At 63.7% G+C, this 21,538-nt stretch overlaps 1 protein-coding gene and 2 non-coding genes across 3 annotated transcripts in view; 1 reads left to right on the top strand and 2 right to left on the bottom strand.

Moving 5' to 3' along the window:
• Positions 1-19,328, bottom strand: part of PIK3C2B (phosphatidylinositol-4-phosphate 3-kinase catalytic subunit type 2 beta) — a 31,296-nt gene extending 11,968 nt beyond the window's left edge. The window contains exons 1-12 of the mRNA XM_040085667.2: positions 19,305-19,328; positions 10,830-11,672; positions 9,355-9,455; positions 8,868-9,022; positions 7,493-7,613; positions 5,570-5,681; positions 5,112-5,191; positions 4,714-4,777; positions 3,819-3,965; positions 3,295-3,328; positions 2,296-2,491; positions 778-900 (exon numbers count right to left, since the gene is read on the bottom strand). Of these exons, the coding sequence (XP_039941601.1) occupies positions 778-900; positions 2,296-2,491; positions 3,295-3,328; positions 3,819-3,965; positions 4,714-4,777; positions 5,112-5,191; positions 5,570-5,681; positions 7,493-7,613; positions 8,868-9,022; positions 9,355-9,455; positions 10,830-11,624 (1,928 nt within the window). The 5' untranslated portion in view covers positions 11,625-11,672; positions 19,305-19,328. The remainder of the gene's footprint in view (positions 1-777; positions 901-2,295; positions 2,492-3,294; positions 3,329-3,818; positions 3,966-4,713; positions 4,778-5,111; positions 5,192-5,569; positions 5,682-7,492; positions 7,614-8,867; positions 9,023-9,354; positions 9,456-10,829; positions 11,673-19,304) is intronic.
• A 1,480-nt stretch (positions 19,329-20,808) lies between these two features.
• On the top strand, positions 20,809-20,881 carry TRNAK-UUU (transfer RNA lysine (anticodon UUU)). The gene has a single exon. It is a non-coding gene; the product is annotated as a tRNA-Lys (tRNA).
• Positions 20,882-21,080: 199 nt separating this feature from the next.
• Positions 21,081-21,153, bottom strand: TRNAK-UUU (transfer RNA lysine (anticodon UUU)). Its single transcript has one exon. It is a non-coding gene; the product is annotated as a tRNA-Lys (tRNA).
• Between the last annotated feature and the right edge of the window lie 385 nt (positions 21,154-21,538).

Genomic DNA, 21,538 nt, shown 5'->3' with positions numbered 1-21,538 from the left:
GAAGCCCCTGGAAGCCGCTGGAAATCCCTGGAAGCCTCTGAAACCCCCGAAGCCCCCGAGAGCCCGCAGCTCTGGGAACAGCCGGCTGGAGCCGCGGCAGCTCCGGGCGCCCCGGCCGCTCTCCCCGTGCCCCGGAGGCGAGGGCAGGGCCGGGGCGGCCCCGCCGGGCACTGACCTCTCCCCGCAGCCCGGGGGTCCCGGCGGTCCCGGGGGTCCCGAGGCCGGGATTCCTCTCCTCCGCTCCCAGGGAGCCCGCGGTGGCAGCTACATCCCGCGTCCTTGGGGACACCTTCCCGAATTGTCCCGTCCCCTCGGTGCCACCGCGGGTGCCAGGCGTGGCCAGGCCCCCCCCTTCCCCCGCCCCCCGCCGGCTCCCGGAGCTATTTTGGGAGCGGATCCCCTTTCCCGGGGGTGTTGCTATTCCCGGGGAATGACAGCGGAACTTCCAACAGCCGGGGAGAAAGGGAGAGGAGCAGGGCAGGGGGAGGGGGGGATGAGGAGGATGAGGAGGGTGAGGAGGGTGAGGAGGATGGTGAGGAGGATGAGGATAGTGAGGATGATGAGGATGGTGAGGATGGTGAGGATGGTGAGGATGAGGATGATGGTGAGGAGGATGAGGATGATGAGGATGGTGAGGAGATGGTGGTGAGGATGGTGAGGAGGATGATGAGGATGATGAGGATGGTGAGGATGGTGATGGTGAGGATGATGAGGATGGTGGTGAGGACGATGACGAGGATGATGAAGGCAGCGTGGCGTGGCACCCCCTGGCCTTACTGCTGGTCCCAAATGATCAGGTGGAAGAGGTATTTGTGGACGTGGGCCTTCCTGGTGAGCAGGGGGCTGCACAGCTCCTTCCCGCCGTGGCTGAGGGAGCACGAGAGGTAGAAATCTTCATAACTGCGGGGAAAACACCAGAATGAGCCGGGGGGGGGCACCTGAACCCCTAAACCCTGTCCTGAGGGTGGGAAAAGGGGGCAGAGGGGCTTCACTCAGACCACCAGAACACCTAAATCCTGTCCCGAGGGTGGGAAAGGGGTGAGGATTTACCAGGGCCATTGGAGCCCCTAGATCCTGTCCCGAGGGCGGGAAAGGGGGACAGAACGGGGACATTTCCCCTCCTCCCCGGTGTCCCCAGCACCATATGGCACGGCGCATTCCGGCACACGGGGGGGCCCTGCCATGCGGCAGGTGCCGAGCGACAATCCGGGCAGGGCTGCGACAATCCGGGCAGGGCTGCGACAATCCGGGCAGGGCTGCGGGGCGCGGGGGTCAGGGGCTGGCGGCATTTCCCAGGCTCGCCGCTTTGTTCGGAGCCACTCACCAGCGGGAATTCATTAAGGACAAGGACAAAGGCGAGGGGTCCCCGGCGGGGCGGCTCCGCCGGCGCCGCTGTCGCCACCGCCCGGTTCCTCCCGGTCCCCTCCTTGTCCCCTCCCGGTCCCCTCCCGGTCCCCTCCTGGTCCTCTCCCGGTCTCTCCCGGTCCCTCCCGGTCCCTCCCTGTCCCCTCCTGGTCCTCTCCTGTCCCCTCCGGTCCCTCCCGGTCCCTCCCACGCCGGGCACGGAGCAGCGGGACAAAGGAGCCCTGCGGCTGTCGCGGGGCCGCTGTCGCCTGGGGCCATCTGTCACCTCGCGGGTGTCGCGGTGGCCTCGGGATGAGCCCGGCCCGAGCTGCGGTGACATCCCGGCCCCGCCTGGCAGTGCCAGCGCCGCCGGGGGCGGCCAGGGCGGGGTGTCACAGCGTCAGGATTCCCGGGAATGTGCTGGGATTTGGGGGTGTCACAGTGCCGGCGTTCCTGGGAATGCGCTGGGATTTGGGGGTGTCACAGTGCCAGCATTCCCAGGAATGTGCTGGGAATTTGAGGTGTCACAGTGTCAGGATTCCCAGGAATGTCCTGCAGGGTGCAGGGGATGCAGGGTGCAGCAGGTTCAGGGTTCAGGGGGTTCAGGGTGCAGCAGGTTCAGGGGGCTCAGGGGGTGCAGGGTGCAGGGTTCAGGGGATGCAGGGTGCAGGGTTCAGGGGGTTCAGGGGATGCAGGGTGCAGGGCGCTCACCTGGCGGCCCAGGTGATGGGGATGCGGTGCGTGGCGTACACGGTGAAGGCCAGGGTGCAGGGTGCAGGTGTGGGGTGCAGGGTGCAGCAGGTGCAGGGTTCAGGGGGTTCAGGGGGTGCAGGGTGCAGGGTGCAGGGGGTGCAGGGTGCAGCAGGTTCAGGGTTCAGGGGGTTCAGGGGATGCAGGGTGCAGGGTGCAGGGGGTTCAGGGGATGCAGGGTGCGGGGTGCAGGGCGCTCACCTGGCGGCCCAGGTGATGGGGATGCGGTGCGTGGCGTACACGGTGAAGGCCAGGGCGCAGGGCAGCAGCCGCGCCTCCTGCGCCGCTCCCGGCCGGCGGCTCCCGGGCGCGGCCGGCTGGAAATCCGCGTTGAAGGTGCTGCAGTAGAGCTCCACCAGGCTGAGGATGGCGGCCGTGAGGCTCTCCACGATCCGCTCTGCGGGAACACGGGATGGGATCCCTCAGTCCCTCTGGGAAACGGGATCGGGATCCCTCAGTCCCTTGCGGAAACGGGGCCGGGATCCCTCAGTCCCTTGGGGAAATGGGGCCAGGATCCCTCAGTCCCTCGGGAACATGGGATGGGATCCCTCAGTCCCTCTGGGAAACGGGATCGGGATCCCTCAGTCCCTTGGGGAAACGGGGCCAGGATCCCTCAGTCCCTTGGGGAAACGGGGCTGGGATCCCTCAGTCCCTCGGGGGTCCATGGATCCATCAGGGAAACACGGGCTGGGCTCCATGGAACCCTCAGGGAAAGGGGGCAGGGATCTGTCAGTCTCTCAGGGAACTGTCAGTCCCTCACGGATCCATCAATCCCTTAGGAATCCATGAATCCCTCAGGGAAACATCAGTCTCTCAAGGATCCATCGATCCCTCACGGATCCCTCGATCCCTCACGGATCCATCGATCCCTCACGGATCCATCCCTCAAACCTGCATTTGGGACCCCCGCCCTGCTTCCCCCCCACCCAGGGAATGCCAGGGGAATTCCAAACTTCCCGTTTGGGGTGAGGACAATTCCAGGTTTCCCATTTGGAGCTCACAGGGAGCAGCGACACCCCCCAAAATCCCCCCCTTTTTTTTATTTTGTGTGTGTGTGTGGGGGTTTTTTTTAACCTGACCGGTTTCCAACCCGTTTTTTGTTTTTTTTTTGGCTTCAGGAATTGGAGGGGGAGGAGAAGTTTGGAGATGAAAAGCGCCACGGACTCGAGCCCAGAGAGAGGAGCGGGAGAAGAGAAATACCTCGATTTTCCCTCTTGGCCAGAACAGTTGGATCCTGCGGGGAGAAAGGAAAAAAAAACACCAAAAAAACCACCCCAAACCAACAAGAAACCAAAAAAACCCCAACAAATCGCAAAAAAGAAACAAGGAGAAATCACAAAAAAAAAAGAAAAATAAAGAAAAAAAAAAAGAAAAGAGAAACAACACACACACACACCAAAAAAAAAAAAAAAAAAAGGGGGGGGGTGGGAAAGAGAGAAACAACAACAAAAAAATAAAAGAAAAGAAACCACAAGAAGAATCCCCTGAGCCGCAGCCCGGCCCTGCCAAGGCAATTTTTACGTAACCACCCCGGGCTGCCAGATCCAGGCTGCTCCCGGCTATTCAGGGATTTTCCACGTGGTGGAAAAGAGGGAAAAGCGCCAGACGCGGTATTTCGTCCTTTTTTTTTTTGTTCTTTTTCGTTCTCAGCGCCCCCCACCCCACCCCGGGGGGCTCCGCAGGTGCCCCCCTCCCCTCCCTCCCCTCCCTCCCTCCTCTCTCACCTTCTGGATTTTGGGCTGCATTCGCGACGGGCAGGGCGGCATCTGGTTGAGGGCGGCGGTGATCTCCTGGGACTCCACGGCGGCCAGGGCGCTGCAGATGGCCATGACCGCCTGCACCACGCGCTCGGCCCGCAGCGGGACGTCGCCCTGCCGGGGGGACAGAGCCGGCCCTCGTCCGTGCCTCCTTCTCCCCGCCTGCCCTCCGCTTGGGCGCGTCTTGGGGGAAAAGGTTCTTTTCTCCCTGGAGGGTGGCGGGCATCGGGAAAGGATCCCCCGCCCCGGGAACGGGCACGGACGGAGCTCCAGGAGAGCTGGGAAAACCTTGTGGGGTTCCCCTTACGGATTTTTGGGGTGGTTATTGGGGTTTTGGCACGCCCTCGATGCTGTTTTCCCCCGTTTTTCCTCATTTTTCCCTGTTTGCCCCCATTTCCCCCCGTTTTCCCCTGTTTTCCCCAGTTTTCCCCTGTTTTTCCCTGTTTTCCCCCGATTTCCCCTGTTTTTCCCTGTTTTCCCCCATTTCCCCGTTTTCCCCTGTTTTTCCCTGTTTTCCCCTGTTTTCCCCCATTTTCCCCTGTTTTTCTCCTGTTTTCCCCCAGTTTTCCCCTGTTTTTCCCTATTTCCCCCATTTTTCCCTGTTCTCCCCGATTTCCCCTGTTGCAGAGGCCGTCCCGGGCCCAGGGATGGCCAGGGTGGGATTTTGGGGGGTGTGTGCAGGGCCAGGGGTCGGGATGGACAATCCCTCACGGATCCATTCCCGCTGCGGGCATTCCGGGATTCCCGGCTTCTGTCTGGCACAGAATCCCGGGAGGAAAAGAGGAAAGGACCCACGGCAAGGGCACCCCAAAGGCACCCCAGAGTCACCCCAGAGTCACCCCAAGGCCGCCGCTGGCCTCACCTCGGCCGCCAGGAACGCGTCCACCTCGTTGTGGAAGGTGTCGAAGAGGAGACTCAGGGCCTGCCTGGGGACAGGGACAGCGCTCAGCCCCGCCCGGGGACACGGGGGGACACGCGGGGACAGTGCCACAGTGTCCCCCTGGGTGGGATTGGGGACAGTGTCCCCATGTCCCCGTTTGGTGACGGTGTCCCCGTGTCCCCGTGTCCCAGTGTCCCTGTGTCCCCCTGTCCCCATGTCCCTGTGTCCCCATGTCCCGGTGTCCCCATGTCCCCTGTTTGGTGACAGTGTCCCCGTGTCCCCGTGTCCCCGTGTCCCCCGTTTGGTGACCGTGTCCCGGTGTCCCCGTGTCCCCCGTTTGGTGACAGTGTCCCGGTGTCCCCTGTCCCCGTGTCCCGTACCTGCTGATGGTCTGTTTGATCGGCCGCTCCTGCAGGTGGATGCAGTGGTTGAGGGTGGAGGGGCTGCGGTCATCGCTGGCCTGGGGACACAGCGAGGTGACAGCTACCTGTCATTGTCCCGGGGAGTGACACCGACCCCTCAGTGTCTCAGGGAGGTGACAGTGACCCCTCAGTGTCCCAGGGCTGTGGCAGTGTCCCCTCGGTGTCCCCTCGGTGTCCCCTCAGTGTCCCCTCAGTGTCCCAGGGCTGTGGCAGTGTCCCCTCGGTGTCCCCTCGGTGTCCCAGGGGCGGTGGCAGTGTCCCCTCGGTGTCCCCTCGGTGTCCCCTCAGTGTCCCAGGGCGGTGGCAGTGTCCCCTCGGTGTCCCCTCGGTGTCCCAGGGGTGGTGGCGGTGTCCCCTCGGTGTCCCCTCGGTGTCCCCTCGGTGTCCCCTCGGTGTCCCCGCTGTCCCACACGCACCGTCCGGGCCAGCTCGGTTCGTGCCCCGCTCCTCCGCAGCAGCTGCAGCCGGATGTCGATGTCGAATTTCCTGCAGTGCTGGATGTGCTCGTGGCTGCCCAGCGCGTGTTTGCTGCGGGGACAGGGGCACGGCTCAGCCCGCGCCCCAAATCCCGCCTGGACGCCCCAAAATCCTGACTGGATACCCCAAATCCCGCCTGGAGCGCCCCAAATCCTGCCTGGGTACCCTAAATCCTGCATGGGTACCCCAAAATACTGCATGGATTCCCTAAAATCCCACCTGGGTGCCCCCAAATCCCACCTGGAGTGCCCCAAATCCTGCCTGGACACCCCAAAATCCTGACTGGATACCCCAAATCCCGCCTGGACACCCCAAAATCCTGACTGGATTCCCCAGATCCCTCCTGGATACCCCAAAATCCTGACTGGATTCCCCAGATCCCTCCTGGATACCCCAAAATCCTGACTGGATTCCCCAAATCCCACCTGGAGTGCCCCAACTCCCACCTGGATACCCCAAATCCCTCCGGGGTGCCCCAATCCCGGAATCCCAGCCTTGGCGGGGCCCCGGCGCCGCGCTGCCCGCCCCGGGATCCCTGCGGCAGCAGGAAAGCCGAAGAATGAGGAATTGTTTTCCCTGTTCCCCTGCGGAGCCGGGCCCGGCGCCGGAGCCCGCCAGGACCTGCCCGGGATCCCCGGGAGCAGGGAGCGGAGCGGAGCGGAGGGAGAGAGAATTTGGGAGCGGGATCGGGGGGAATCCGGGAGATGGGAGGGATGGGAAATCCAGGAGATGGGAGAGATGGGGGAATCCTGGAGATGGGAATGACAGGGGAATCCTGGAGATGGGAATGATGGGGAATCCTGGAGATGGGAGTGACAGGAGGAATCCTGGATCTGGGAATGCCATCCCGATTCCCCCATCCTGATTTCCCCATCCCAATTCCCCCATCCCGATTTCCCCATCCCAATTCCCCCATCCCCATTTCCCCATCCCGACCCCTCCAGCCACGCTTCCTTGTCTGGCTCCGGGCGGGAGGAGCCGACGGAGCCCTGGGTCAATCCCAGGATCTGACGGAGCCCTGGATCAATCCCAGGATCCGATGGAGCCCTGGATCAATCCCAGGAGCCGACGGAGCCCTGGATCAATCCCAGGATCTGACGGAGCCCTGGATCAATCCCAGGGGAACGCTCAGGGCGCCCAGCAGAGCTCCGGCTCCGCAGGGACGGCTTTGGCACCTCCGGCACCTCCCGGGCCGTGGGAAGAAAAGATCCCACAAAAGGAGCTTGGGGTTCCCGGGGCTCTCCCAGAGCCACTGGGAAACGTCCTTCGGGATCTGCTCCCTGCCGGAAAACGGGAACGTTCCCTGGGAATGCCGGCCCACACCTGGACACGCCTGGGAACATCGGGACACCGCTGGACGGGGCTGTCGGGCACCACAGGGTGTCCCTGACCCCTCCGTGCGTCCCTCTCCCACTTTCCCCCGGGATTTATCCAGGCCTGGGAGAAGCCGGGCTCCTCTCCCTGGCGCGGCTTTTACGGAATTCTCCTCCAAAAAGGATTTTTGGCAGCTCCAAACTTAAAAAGAGCTGAGGAGCTCCGGCTGTGCCCGCCGGGATCAGCCGTGGGCGTTCATCCTGCCCTGCAGCGCCTGGCATGGATTTTCCCTGGGTTTTTTTCCTGGTTTTTCCATGTTTTCCCCATTTTTTTCCTTTTTTTAGTCCTGATTTTTCTACTTTTTCCCTGGATTTTCCCTGTATTTCCACTGCTTTCCCCTGTTTTCCCCCTGGTTTCTCTCTGTTTTTCTCCCCACTTTTTCCGGTTTTTCCCTGGTTTTTCCCTGTTTTTTCTCCCACCTTCCCCCCATTTTCCCCCCCTCTCATTTTTTTCCCTGTTTTCCCCCCGTTTTTCCCTCGGCCGCTCACTTCTGCAGGAATTCCTCCAGGCCGCAGATTTTGAGCAGGAAATCCTCGACGTCCACGGCGCCGAGCTCGTCGTGGGTGTAGCACAGGGCCTGGTAAATGAGCAGGTCCACGGTGGAGGAGCCTGCGGGACACGGAGCGGCTCCGTGAGCCCCCGGAGCGGCGGGAATGGCAGGAATGGTGGGAATGGAGCGGCTCCGTGAGCCCCGGAGCGGCGGGAATGGGGAATGGGGGAATGGGGGAATGGGGGAATGGAGCGGCTCCGTGAGCCCCGGAGCGGCGGGAATGGCAGGAATGGTGGGAATGGAGCGGCTCCGTGAGCCCCGGAGCGGCGGGAAGGGGGGGAATGGTGGGAATGGGGGAATGGAGCGACTCCGTGAGCCCCTGGAACGGTGGGAATGGCAGGAATGGTGGGAATGGAACGGCTCCGTGAGCCCCGGAGCGGCGGGAATGGGGGAATGGAACGGCTCCGTGAGCCCCCAGAACGGTGGGAATGGCAGGAATGGTGGGAATGGAGTGGCTCTGTGAGCCCTGGAGTGGCGGGAAGGGGGGAATGGGGGAATGGGGGAATGGAACGGCTCCGTGAGCCCCGGAGCGGCGGGAATGGGGGAATGGGGGAATGGAGCGGCTCCGTGAGCCCCCGGAACGGTGGGAATGGCAGGAATGGTGGGAATGGAGCGGCTCCGTGAGCCCCCGGAACGGTGGGAATGGCAGGAATGGTGGGAATGGAGCGGCTCCGTGAGCCCCCGGAACGGTGGGAATGGCAGGAATGGTGGGAATGGAGCGGCTCCGTGAGCCCCCGGAGCGGCGGGAATGGCAGGAATGGTGGGAATGGAGGGAATGGAGGGAATGGAGGGAATGGAGGGAATGGAGGGAATGGAATGGCTCCGTGAGCCCCTGGAGTGGCAGGAATGGGGGGAATGGAGGGAATGGGGGAATGGTGGGAATGGGGGGAATGGTGGGAATGGTGGGAACAGAACGGCTCCGTGAGCCCCCAGAATGGCGGGAATGGCAGGAATGGTGGGAAAGGTGGGAGTGGTGGAAAAGGTGGGAATGTTGGCAATGACAGAATTGGCGGGAATGTTGGGAATAGCAGGAATGCTGGGAACAGCGGGAACGTTGGGAATGGCAGGAATAGCAGGACTTCTGGGACTGGTGGGAACGGCGGGAATGCTGGGGTTGCTGGGGATGCTGGGAATGGCGGGAACACTGGGAATGCCGGGGTTGCTGGGAACGCTGGGAATGCCGGGGTTGCTGGGAATGCTGGGGACGGCGGGAACGCTGGGAATGCCGGGGTTGCTGGGAATGTTGGGAATGGCGGGAACGCTGGGAATGCCGGGGTTGCTGGGAACGCTGGGAATGCCGGGGTCGCGCTCACAGTCGCAGGTGAAGGTGAGCGGCTCCCTCAGGCTGTCGCACACCACCGTCACCTTCAGGCTGACGCCGTGCCCCGGCTGCTCCGGGCTCGCGTTCACGGCGTTCCACACCAGGCCCGTCCCGGGATAATCCTGGCTGCCGGAGCTGGAGCGCAGCCTGCGGGAGCAGGGACGGATCAGGGATCCCGCAGGATCTGGGGGGTGTCCCCCCCCCCGCCCCAAAAATCACCGGGGTGGGCTCAAAACCCCCTTTGGCGCGGCGAGGGCTCAGAACCTTGGGAACAGCCCCCTGGGTGGCCCTGAGACCCTTTTGGTGGCCCTGAGACCCCTTGGGTGGCCCTGAGACCCCTTTTGGTGGCCCTGAATCCTCTTCTAGTGGCATTGATTCCCCATTTGGTGGCCCTGACTTGCCTTTTGGTAGCCCTGAGTCCCCATTTGGTGTCCCTGAGTCCCCATTTGTGCTGTCCCCGGGGTGTTTCGGGTACTCACACGTCCAGCATGTGACAGAAGGCGGCCACCTCCTCGTCCCGCTCCTCAGACACCTCGAAGAGCTCGCAGCCGTTGGCCAAGGAGTGCGGCCGGGGAGCCACCTGTGGGGCAGGGCAGGAGCCCGTCACCCGGGGGACACCCCGGGGTCACCCCCGTGGGGACACCCCCTGTGCCACCCCAGGGTCACCCCCATGGGGACACCCCCTGTGCCACCCCGGGGTCACCCCCGTGGGGACACCCCCTGTGCCACCCCGGGGTCACCCCCGTGGGGACACCCCCTGTGCCACCCCGGGGTCACCCCCGTGGGGACACCCCCTGTGCCACCCCGGGGTCACCCCCGTGGGGACACCCCCTGTGCCACCCCGGGGTCACCCCCATGGGGACACCCCCTGTGCCACCCCGGGGTGACCCCCATGGGGACACCCCCTGTGCCACCCCAGGGTCACCCCCGTGGGGACACCCCCTGTGCCACCCCGGGGTGACCCAGTGGCGGTGCGGGGCCCCCGGGAGCGGCCAATCCCGGGGATATCCCGCAGGGATGAGCAGCAGGATGGGCAGGGACTGTCCCAGGGGACGCTGCCCGCTGCTGTCCCCGCCAGGGCAGGTGGCAGCGCCGTGCCAGGGCTGTCCCAGGGAACAAAGGAATCTCCGCCCCGGGAGCTGGGAATGCCGCGGCCGCTCCGTTTGGATTTTCCTGAGGAGGTTGTGGCACTCAGGGAGCCACGAGCGGCACGGGGAGTGGCACGGGCCCCGGAGGAGGTGGCTTCAGGGACAGTGGCCTTAGGGACAGTGGCTTCAGGGACAGTGGCTTTAAGGACAGTGGCTTTAGGGATGGTGGCTTTAGGGGAGGTGGCTTCAGGGACAGTGGCTTCAGGGACAGTGGCTTTAAGGACAGTGGCTTTTCCTGGCCACAGATGACCCCTTCCAAGCCAAACCCTCCCAGGATTCCATGTGCTGGTCTGGATGGGACATTGGGAATGAATCCCTGGGTGGGATGTTGGGAACGAATCCCAGGATGAGATATTGGGAATGAATCCCTGGAGTTCCAAGCAGGGCTGGCTTAAGGGACATTCACCTTTGGGGTTTGGGACGGGTCTGGCTCCTGGGATGTTTCGGATGCCTCTCCCCGCATCCCACACAACATTCCAAGGAGCCACGAGGACGGGGCGAGGAGACCCCCCCCTGAAGGGTGCCCGGCTCCGGGGACATCCCAGCTCTGAACCCCCCGCCCCAATCCCCAATCCCCAATTCCCAGTTCCCAATTCCCAGTTCCCAATCCCCAATCCCCAATTCCCAGTTCCCAGTTCCCAGTTCCCAATCCCCAATCCCCAATCCCCAATCCCCAATTCCCAGTTCCCCGTTCCCAATCCCCAATCCCCAATCCCCAATTCCCAGTTCCCAATTCCCAATCCCCAATCCCCAATCCCCAATTCCCAGTTCCCAATCCCCGATCCCAGCGGCGGGAATCCTCTCACGGGCTCCACGGAGATCCTGCGGTTCCTGTTGGGCGCCAGGTTCCTCCGGCCGCCCGCGCGCGGGGGCACCTGGGGGGGCAAGGTCTTGCTCCGCGCCACCGGCTTCCCACTGGATTCCTTCTCCAGGATGCTCCTGCCCTCCTTCCAGCCCCGGGGAGCTTCCCGCGGCGCCTCGGGCTCGTAGGTGGACTTGAGGTTGAGGCAGGTGACGGCGTCCAGGCCGTAGGGATCCTCCCGGGAGATGCGGCGCTCCGGGAGCTTTTCCTGCTCCGCCGAGAACACGTTCACGTCCCTGGGCCGTCCCCGGCCCCCGGGGGACGGCGGCGACGCCTTCCCCGAGCCCCGGCCGCCCTCGGATCGGCCCCACAGCGGCTGCCGGGGGGGCAGCGGCGGCGGGGAGAGCTTTTTCTGGGGGGAGCCGGCGCCGTGGCGGGGCCGGGAGGCGTCGAGGGGCTCCCCGAGGATGAAGAGGCGCTCCCCGCCCCGCGGAGCCTTCCCGGGAGAAGGGCCGGGAGCCGGCGGCGCCCGGGGACCCTCGGGGACGCTGCAGCTGAGCGCGGGGTCGGAGCCCGAGAGCCCCCGCGCCGCTTTGATGCCGCCGGTGCCGGAGGGATCGTCCCGGGGGACGAGGGGACGCTGGCGGAGCCGCTCCCGCCGCGCCCGGCTCTCCTCCTTGTCCTGGCGGAGCCGGGATAAAGCGTCGTACTCCATCTGCAGCGCCTCGGCCAGCGCCAGCTCCTTGCGGCTCAGCCCCACCGACTCCAGCGCCGGCCAGCGCTCGCCGGGGCCCGACATCCTGCCGGGATGGGCGTCAGGAGAACGGCATCCTGCTGCTCCGGCCTCCTGGGAATGGGAACGGAGAGCGTGAAGGGACCGTGGGGATGGGGAATGGAGAGGGGTGAAGGGATGGTGGGAATGGGGAATGGAGAGGGGTGAAGGGATGGTGGGAATGGGGAATGGAGAGTGTGAATGGACAGTGGGAATGGGGAATGGGGAATGGAGAATGGTGAAGGGATGGTGGGAATGGGGAATGGAGAATGGTGAAGGGATGGTGGGGATGGGGAATGGAGAGGGGTGAAGGGATGGTGGGAATGGGGAATGGAGAGTGTGAAGGGATGGTGGGGATGGGGAATGGAGAGGGGTGAATGGACAGTGGGAATGGGGAATGGGGAATGGTGAATGGATGGTGGGAATGGGGAATGGAGAGTGGTGAAGGGACCGTGGGAATGGGGAATGGAGAGGGGTGAAGGGATGGTGGGAATGAGGAATGGAGAGGGTGAAGGGATGGTGGGAATGGGGAATGGAGAGTGTGAATGGACAGTGGGAATGGGGAATGGAGAGGGTGAATGGACAGTGGGAATGGGGAATGGAGAGGGTGAAGGGATGGTGGGGATGGGGAATGGAGAGTGTGAATGGAATGGTCTGGCTGCAGTGCCCTCCCTGCCCCACACAGGGCTCCGTCGGTTCCCAGTTTGGGGTCAAAAGGAGCCGCTCCCCTTTCCCAGTGACCACAAACACCTCACTGGGAGCTCTGGCCATCACCATGCCGGTCCTGGGGGGAAATCCCCAATCCCCAATCCCAAATCCCAAATCCCAGATCCCAGATCCCGAAGCACCAGAGGCAGGAGAGGCCTGGGGCGTCCCCCAGCCGCACCCCAGGGAGCAGCGGCCGCCTCCCTCCAGCCCAGGGTGTCCCCAGGTCGCTCCCGGGGTTTTGTCACCCCCTCCAAGGCCCCTGACCCCGAACCCTGCAGGAACCGGCGGTTCCCAACCAGCTCCACAATTCCCGTGGGATTCCTCCCTTCCCAAGCCCCTCTCAGCCCCCCAGCGCCAGCCCATCCAGGGGTTTTGGCTCTTCCCGGCTGGAAGAAGTGGCTCCAGGAGGGGGCTGAGAGGTCGGGAACGTTCCCTTCCCGGGCACTTCCCTGGCAGCCGCGGCTTTTTCCCGGAAAAGCGGGAATCCCAAAAGCTGGAAGCCGAACAGAGGAAAATCCGCTTTTAACCCGAGAGCAACAAACTCCCGGCTGAATTCCGCGGCCGACGAAGCCGCAGCTCCGCGCTGGCCTCCAAGACAAACATCAGCATCCCGCTGGAGCCGCGCGTGGGGCTGGAGCTGCCCGGGAACGGGGCGGGAACGGGGCGGGAATGGGGCGGGAATGGGGCGGGAATGGGGCGGGAATGGGGCGGGAATGGGGTCTGATCCCACAGAGCTGGAGGAAAGCCCCGCTGAGGGGTTCTGCTGCCTCCAGGGGATGTCACCCGGCTCGGGGACACCCTGAGCAGGTGGCTCAGCCCCTTCCCTTCCCAGGAGGAGCAAGGGTTTGGAAAATCCCATGGAAAAGCCCCAGAATCGCCCTCCAAGTGCGGGTCCAGGAGCAGGGATTGATGCTGGGTCAGAGCCTCCCTCGCCAGGGGTTTAATGGGAATTTTTATGGTGCCAGCCTCAAAGGGGCTCTGGAGCCTCCCTGTGCTCACCCTGATCCTGGGAAACCTGGCAGGATCCCATGGGATCCCAGGGCGGATCCCTGGATTGATCCCAGAGCCCCTCCATCGCTCCCTTCCCGCTCTCAGGATCCCAGGGCACATCCCTGGATCCCGGTGCCCACTCTCACATCCCAGGGCACATCCCTGGATCCCAGTGCCCGCTCTCAGGATCCCAGGATGGATCCCTGAGCACTCCCATCCCTCCTTCCCCTCGTTCCACCACACGGGATCCTGCAGGATCCCAGGGCATTCCCGGATCCCAGAGATCCCCTGCCCACCCCCATCCCTCCATCCCTCCCTGGCCCCTCTCCGGGATCCCCCAGGGATCCCAATCCCAGAGGAGCTGGGGACACTCGGGATCCGGGGGAGTTGGGGACACTCGGGATCAGGAGGGGCTGGGGACACTCGGGATCAGGAGGAGTTGGGGACACTCGGGATCCAGAGGAGTTGGGGACACTCAGGATCAGGAGGAGCTGGGGACACTCGGGATCAGGAGGAGTTGGGGACACTCGGAGCCGGGAGTGGCACAATTCCCGGCACGGAGGCTCTCCCTGTCAAGGACACAATTCCCGATCCATTCATAACCCGGGAGGGAGGGAGGAGCCTCCGCATAAAGCCGCGGCCTTCACCTCGCTCCTGCTGCTCCCGGCCGGAATTCCCAGCCTCCGGAGCGATCCCTGCCCGGCCGCTGTTCCCGGCCGGAATTCCCAGCCTCTGGAGCGATCCCTGGCCGGCCGCTCCTGCTGCTCCCGGCCGGAATTCCCAGCCTCTGGAACGATCCCTGCCCGGCCGCTCCTGCTGCTCCCGGCCGGAATTCCCAGCCTCTGGAGCGATCCCTGCCCGGCCGCTCCTGCTGCTCCCGGCCGGAATTCCCAGCCTCTGGAGCGATCCCTGCCCGGCCACTGTTCCCGGCCGGAATTCCCAGCCTCTGGAGCGATCCCTGGCCGGCCGCTCCTGCTGCTCCCGGCCGGAATTCCCAGCCTCTGGAACGATCCCTGCCCGGCCGCTCCTGCTGCTCCCGGCCGGAATTCCCAGCCTCTGGAGCGATCCCTGCCCGGCCGCTCCTGCTGCTCCCGGCCGGAATTCCCAGCCTCTGGAGCGATCCCTGCCCGGCCGCTGTCACCCCAGAGGGAGGTGACAAAGCTCCCCGGGTGCAGGGAACTCGGGATGCTCCAGGGTTTTGTGCCAGGGCGTGGGCGGCTCTGTGTTCCCAAGGATCCCAGCAGCGCCAGGAAAAGTGGGATCCGCTCCCCCCATTCCACAAAAAGCTCTCGAGGGGGGGAAATGGGGAATTTTGGGTGACGTTCCCCATGGAAATCCCTTTGGGATCGGTCTCCAGGTGCTGCTTGGACACGGGGGAAGCTCAGAATTCCCATCCCAGCCTGGAATCGCGAGTGCCAAAAGGGAGCCTGGCCCGACAAACCATGGAAAAAACCAAAACAACTTCCAGAGCGTTTCATTCCTGGAGCCACGAACGCATCCATCACCCCCAGACCCGGCCAGTCCAACCCTCTGGAAGAACAGAGGCCGGATTTCCCCCAGATCCCATCCCAGATTTTCCAGGCATCTCCCTTCCCTTCCCCACCCTGCGGACAAAAAATCCCGACCCCGAACGCGCGGGGGTCGCGCTCCCGGCTTTCCAGAGGGGTTCGGAGCCGGGTCCCCGCGGCGGGAGCTGCCCCCAGGAATTTTCGGGAGAGCGGCAGGAAAGGCCTGGATCCCATCCCGGAGATCCGGCCCCGCTTGGGACCCGCTCTGGAGGATTTTCCTGCTCCTCCAGCGGGTTTTTGTCCCGGGGACAGCCGGGTCCCGGCTCTCCGGAGGAGGCAGGATGTGCAGCTGCGCGCCTCTGCCCTCGGCTTTTCCACGGATTTCCACCCTCGGGAGGAAATCCTGCCCTGGAGGGGTTTGGGATGAGAGAATCCCAAATCCCCCAGCGGGGGCAGCCAGGAAAAAAAAAAAGGGGGGAAAAAAAAAGGAGGGAGAACCTGGAGGCAGCGATTCGGTGATGGGGACAGGAGGGGACAGGAGAGGGGACAAGAGGGGACAGGAGGGGACTGGAGGGGACAGGAGGGGACAGCTGGGGACAGGAGGGGACAGGAGGGGACAGGAGAGGGGACAGGAGGGGACAGTTGGGGACAGGAGACGGGACATTTGGGGACAGAAGAGGACAGGAGAGGACAGCAGAGGGGACAAGAGGGGACTAGGAGGGGACAGGAGAGGACAGCTGGGGACAGGAGATGGGTCAGGAGGGGACAGGAAGGGACGGGAGAGGACAGTTGGGGACAGGAGGGGTGGCAGATCCCCTGTCACACCCCTACTCCTGGCACCCTGGGACCCCAGCGTGTCCCCAGGGTGTCCCCACGATGTCCCCAGGGTGTCCCCACCCCGGCCCTGTCCCAGCTGTCCCTGTCCCCGTGTCACACCCCCCGCCCCGGGCCGGCGCCACCCCCGGGGGACGCTGGAGGTGGCGTCGCGCTGTCCCCCGGTGCCACCACCCGCGTCCCATGCAAATCTCGGCTTCCTCCCTGCCGCCCACCCGGCGGCGGCGGCACGGGGGGCGGGAGGGGATGGAGCCCTAAAAACACCCCAGAAACACCTGCAAAAAAAACCCCAAAACACCCCAAAAAAACCCCCCAAACCACCCCAAACCCACCCGAACTCGCACACCAAAACACGCCATAAACCTCAAAAACATCCCCATAAAACACCCCCAAAACAGCACAAAACCCACCAGAAAAAAAAACCCCCAAACCCACCCCAAACCCACCCAAATTTGCACCCCAAAACACCCCGTAAACCTAAAAAACATCACCATAAAACACCCCCAAAAAACCCCAAACCCACCCAAACTTGCAACCCAAAACACGCCGTAAACCTCAAATACATCCCCATAAAAAAAAAAACCCAAATGCCACAAAACACTCAAAGAAATGCTGCAAAACACTCAAAAACCGCCCCAAACCCTGCCCCAAACCCGCCCCAGAAACACCCTAAGGACGTCCCCAAAACTGCCCCAAATCCACCACAAAATCACCCCAAAAACACCTCAAAAACCCCCAAAACCAGCCCAAACCGGCCCCGGGAGCCGATCCACGTGGAGCACATCCCGGGATGCGCCGGGAAGCAGCAGCAGGATTTGGGATGGATTTGGGGTGGATTTGGGGTGGGTTTGGGATGGATTTGGGATGGATTTGGGGTGGATTTGGGGTGGGTTTCGGGTGGATTTCGGGTGGATTTGGGATCGCCCTCCCTGCCCGCGCTGCCTGTCCCTCATCCCTGATCCCTGATCCCTGGGGATGGATCCCGCTGCCGTATCCATGGAAAACGCTGCGAGCCCTTCCCTGTTGCCATGGGGCGCCTCTCCCGGAGCCAGATGGATCATCCTGGGATGCAGGGGAAACTCCCGCTTCCCATCCCAGCCTGGAATCGCCAATCCCAAAAGGAAACCCGGCCTCAAAAATCATGGGAACAAAAAAAAAAAAGAAATAAAAATGAAGTGACCCCGGAGGGTTTCATTCCTGGAGCCACGATCGCATCCAGCAAATCCAGCAAATCCTAACCTCTGGGAGCAAAAAAGGGAGACAGGGAGGACTGGGATCATCGCCCCGGGGATGCAGGGAGGACTGGGATCATCGCCCCAGGGATGCAGGGAGGACTGGGATCCTCACCCCAGGGATGCAGGGAGGACTGGGATCATCATCCCAGGGATGCAGGGAGAACTGGGATCCTCACCCCAGGGATGCAGGGAGAACTGGGATCCTCACCCCAGGGATGCAGGGAGGACTGGGATCCTCATCCCAGGGATGCAGGGAGGACTGGGATCCTCATCCCAGGGATGCAGGGAGGACTGGGATCACCCCAGGGATGCAGGGAGGACTGGGATCACCCCGGGGATGCAGGGAGGACTGGGATCATCACCCCAGGGATGCAGGGAGGACTGGGATCATCATCCCAGGGATGCAGGGAGGACTGGGATCATCATCCCAGGGATGCAGGGAGGACTGGGATCATCACCCCAGGGATGCAGGGAGAACTGGGATCCTCACCCCAGGGATGCAGGGAGGACTGGGATCCTCATCCCATGGATGCAGGAGGACTGGGATCATCACCCCAGGGATGCAGGGAGGACTGGGATCATCACCCCAGGGTGCACCCCGAACCCTTTTAGGGCCCTGTAATCCTCAGCAGCCCCATCCCAGTGTGGAATGGGAGTCCTGGGATTCCCGGTGCTGCTCATCCCGCAGGATTCCCACGTCACGGGGGCCCACGGACACGCCGCAGGCTCGGAGAACCGGGATGGGGCTGGGAATTCTGCTGGCCCTGGAGGGGTCCCCAGGCCTTTCCCGTCCCTGGCCTTGCACAGCCCTTCCCATCCCGGGGTATCCCGGTGAATCCCGGTGCAGCCTGGTGAATCCCAATGAATCCCTGTGAATCCTGGTGAATCCCAATGAATCCCAGTGAATCCTGGTGAATCCCGGTGAATCCCGGTGAATCCCAATGAATCCCAGTGAATCCCAGTGAATCCCAATGAATCCCAGTGAATCCCTGTGAATCCCAGTGCACCCCAGTGCACCCCAGTGAATCCCAGTGAATCCCAGTGAATCCCAGTGCATCCCAGTGAATCCCGGTGAATCCCGGTGAATCCCAGTGAATCCCGGTGAATCCCAATGAATCCCAGTGGACCCCAGTGCACCCCAGTGAATCCCAGTGCATCCCGGTGAATCCCAGCAACGCTCCCACACGGAGCACCCGCTCCCACTGCAGCAGGTGAGGAATGCCCGGCTGCAGGCTTGGAAGGGAAGGGCTGGGAGGGACGATCCTCCGGTTCCCCTGGATCCCCTGGATCCCCTCCCCAGCCTCTGGAATTCAGGATGCTCCGGAGGCGAGGAGGTGGGGCAGGTGCCTGGCCCGGGCGGTTATCCCAGGAATTCCGGGACAGGCAGCTTCCCTCAGCCCACAGCTCCCACTTATCCTGCTCGGGGAAGGAAGGATTGATTTTCCTGGGAATACCAGGCTCCAGGCAGGTTTCCCTGTCCCACAGCTCCCTGTTTTCCCGCCCCTGCAGCCCTGGGAAGGAAGGATTGATTTTCCTGGGAATACCAGGCTCCAGGCAGGTTTCCCTGTCCCACAGCTCCCTGTTTTCCCGTCCCTGCCGCCCTGGGAAGGAAGGATTGATTTCCCTGGTCACGCTGGAGCTCGCCGAGCTGGGCCCAGATCCCGGGAACAATCCCAGCCGCGCTCGGCCTCGCACACAGGAGCAGGGGGGAATCCGTGGAGCTCCCTCAGCCGGAGGGAGCAGCTCCCAAAGCTCTGGAATTTATCCAGGAGCGTTCCCGCAGGTTTGGGATCTGCAGGAGGGCAGGGATCCGGCCGGCATCCTCACAAGAGCCTCCTGCCCTAAAACCGGGCGGGTTTAGGGCTGGGATTGAGCTGATCCTGCTCAGTGTCACACCACGGCTGGCCTGTCCCTGTCCCCCTCATCCCAGTCTCCTGTCCCCATCCCTGTCCTCATCCCTGTCCCTGTCCCTGTCCCTGTCCCTGTCCCCGTCCCTGTCCCTGTCCCTGTCCCTGTCCCAGTCCCTGTTCCCCTCATCCCTGTCTCCTGTCCTCATCCCTGTCCCCGTTCCCATCCCTGTCCCTGTCCCCAGCTCCGCCGTTCCTCGGGCTCCATCTCATTATCCCGCTCATCCAATCCCTCCCAATTCCCGCTGGGACATTCGGGGACCCCCGGGCCGCTCCCGGTGCGCTGCGAAGGGGCAGCGCCGCCTCCTCCCCCCGGCAGCTTTCGGGGCTCCCGGAGCTCCGGAGCGGCACCGGGACGAGCCGCAGCCTTTGGGAAGGCGAGCGGCGCCGGGAGGGGAAATCACGGCTACGTTTAAATGGAAAATATCATTATTATCATCATCATTATTATTAGTTTTAGAGGGAAAACCCCGGGCCGAGCCCAGCTGAGCCCCCCGCTCCCTCCGCTCCCCGGTGCGGCCCTACCTGCTCCGAGCGGCGGCGGCGGCGCCGGGGGATGCGGGAGGAGCTCGGGGGATGCGGGAGGAGCTCGGAGGATGCGGGAGGAGCTCGGGGGATGCAGGAGGAGCTCGGAGGATGCGGGAGGAGCCGGGGGATGCAGGAGGAGCTCGGAGGATGCGGGAGGAGCCGGGGGGAGGCGGCGGACAATGGCGAGCGCAGCGCGGGGCGGTGCGGGGCCATCTCCCGGTCACCGTCCGCATTGCACAGAGCCCGGCCCGGTGTCCCCCCGTGTCCCTCGGTGTCCCCCCGGTGTCCCCCCGTGTCCCTCGGTGTCCCCCCGTGTCCCCCGGTGTCCCCTCGGTGTCCCCCCGGTGTCCCCCTGAACGTCCCCGGGATGCTCCGCATTGCACAGAGCCCGGGATTGATCCCCCCTGTGTCCCCCTGAATGTCCCCGGGGTGTTCCGTGCCACCGTCCGCATTGCACAGAGCCCCGCCCGGTGTCCCCCCGGTGTCCCTCGGTGTCCCCCCGGTGTCTCTCGGTGTCCCCTCGGTGTCCCCAGTACGCTCCGGCCTCCCCACGGCACCCCCGGAACGATGCCCCCGCATTCCCGCATCCTCCTTCCCCATCCCTGCATCCCACTCCTGTCCCCCCCGGGTGTCCCCCCATGTCCCCGGTGTGTCCCCCCATGTCCCCGGTGTATCCCCCCATGTCCCCGGTGTGTCCCCCCATGTCCCCGGGGTGTCCCCCCATGTCCCCGGTGTGTCCCCCCATGTCCCCGGGGTGTCCCCAGCTCTCCCCACGGGATCCCGGGGACATTCCCACCCCTCCATTCTCGGTCCCCTCGGGGGGCACGGAGCCGCTCCCACCGCTCTGTCCTTGTCCCCCTGCCGCCATCCTCGGGGACATCCCTGCGGTCCCCCGGCAGCTGGGGTCCCCCCGGGGCTCGGGGTGCTCCGGGGGGTGCTGGGAGCCCCCCACAGCCGCCGCTGGTCCCCACAGCCGGGGGGGGACGCGCTGCCAGCGCTGCCCCGGACCCGGGGCTGAGTCGGGGGTGCAGGAGGAGGGCTGAGGACTGGGGGTGCAGATTGTGGGGTGCAGATAAATGGGGTGCAGATTGCGGGGTGCAGACAGTGGGATGGAGATAATGGGGTGAGGACAGTGGGGTGCAGACAGTGGGGTGCAGATAACGGGGTACAGATAACGGGGCGCAGACAGTGGGGTGGAGCGGGGGGCTCCAGGCAGGAGGGTTCAGTCAGGGGCACTCAGACAGGAAGGTGCAGGTTGTGGGGCTCAGGCGGAAGGGCTGCAGGAGGGAAGGTGCAGGCAGTGGGGCGCAGGTAATGGGGTGTAGATAACGGGGTGCAGATAACGGGGTGCAGACAATGGGGTGCAGATAACGGGGTGCAGATAACGGGGTGCCGATAACGGGGTGCAGACAATGGAGTGCAGACTGGGCACTGACAGAGAATCCCGGCGCCCTCAGCCCTGTGCAGGGTGACATCGCGGCTGCGCCACCGTCACAGCAGAGCCCGGATAGCTCAGTCGGTAGAGCATCAGACTTTTAATCTGAGGGTCCAGGGTTCAAGTCCCTGTTCGGGCGGAACTTCTTTTCCCTTATTTTTTTCACCGCCACATTATTTTTTTTTTTCCCAAAACCCCCATTTTTTACACCCGCGGCACGGTCGGCGCTGCCCGCCGGAGGGTCCTGGCTGCGCCTGAGGGGGAATTCTGGCAGGAAATAAAAAAAAAAAAACCAAACAAACAAAAAAACACCCTAACTAATGGAAAAAAAGCACATCCGCCCGAACAGGGACTTGAACCCTGGACCCTCAGATTAAAAGTCTGATGCTCTACCGACTGAGCTATCCGGGCTCTGCGAAGAGTGCGCACTCCATGCTTTTATCAGCGCACAGCGGGGCGGCCGCTCCCGGGTTTTTCCCAGGAATTCGGATCCGCTCCCCGTATGCGGTTCCCTCCCCTCGGGCCAAACGCACGATTAGACACAATATTCTAATTATTTCTGTCCGCGTCGGCGGCAAACCAAGCACGTCGCACCGGGTTTTGCCGTTGACACCCGGCGGTTCCGATTTTGTCGCTGAGCCTGGCCCGGGATCAGTTTGGAATTTTCCGAACATGTGGATCCCAGCTTGGAAGGGAGCTCTGGAAATAATTCAGCCCACAGCCGCGGCAGGGTGACCTGGGGCAGGTGACGCAGGAAAGCGTGGGTTTTATAATGAATAGAGCTGGATATTCTAAC

Source organism: Hirundo rustica, chromosome 24 (assembly GCF_015227805.2).
Source record: "Hirundo rustica isolate bHirRus1 chromosome 24, bHirRus1.pri.v3, whole genome shotgun sequence".
In the NCBI taxonomy this organism is placed as follows: domain Eukaryota; kingdom Metazoa; phylum Chordata; class Aves; order Passeriformes; family Hirundinidae; genus Hirundo; species Hirundo rustica.
Note: the sequence above shows the minus strand (reverse complement) of the source record. Positions and strands in the feature narration are given on the sequence as shown.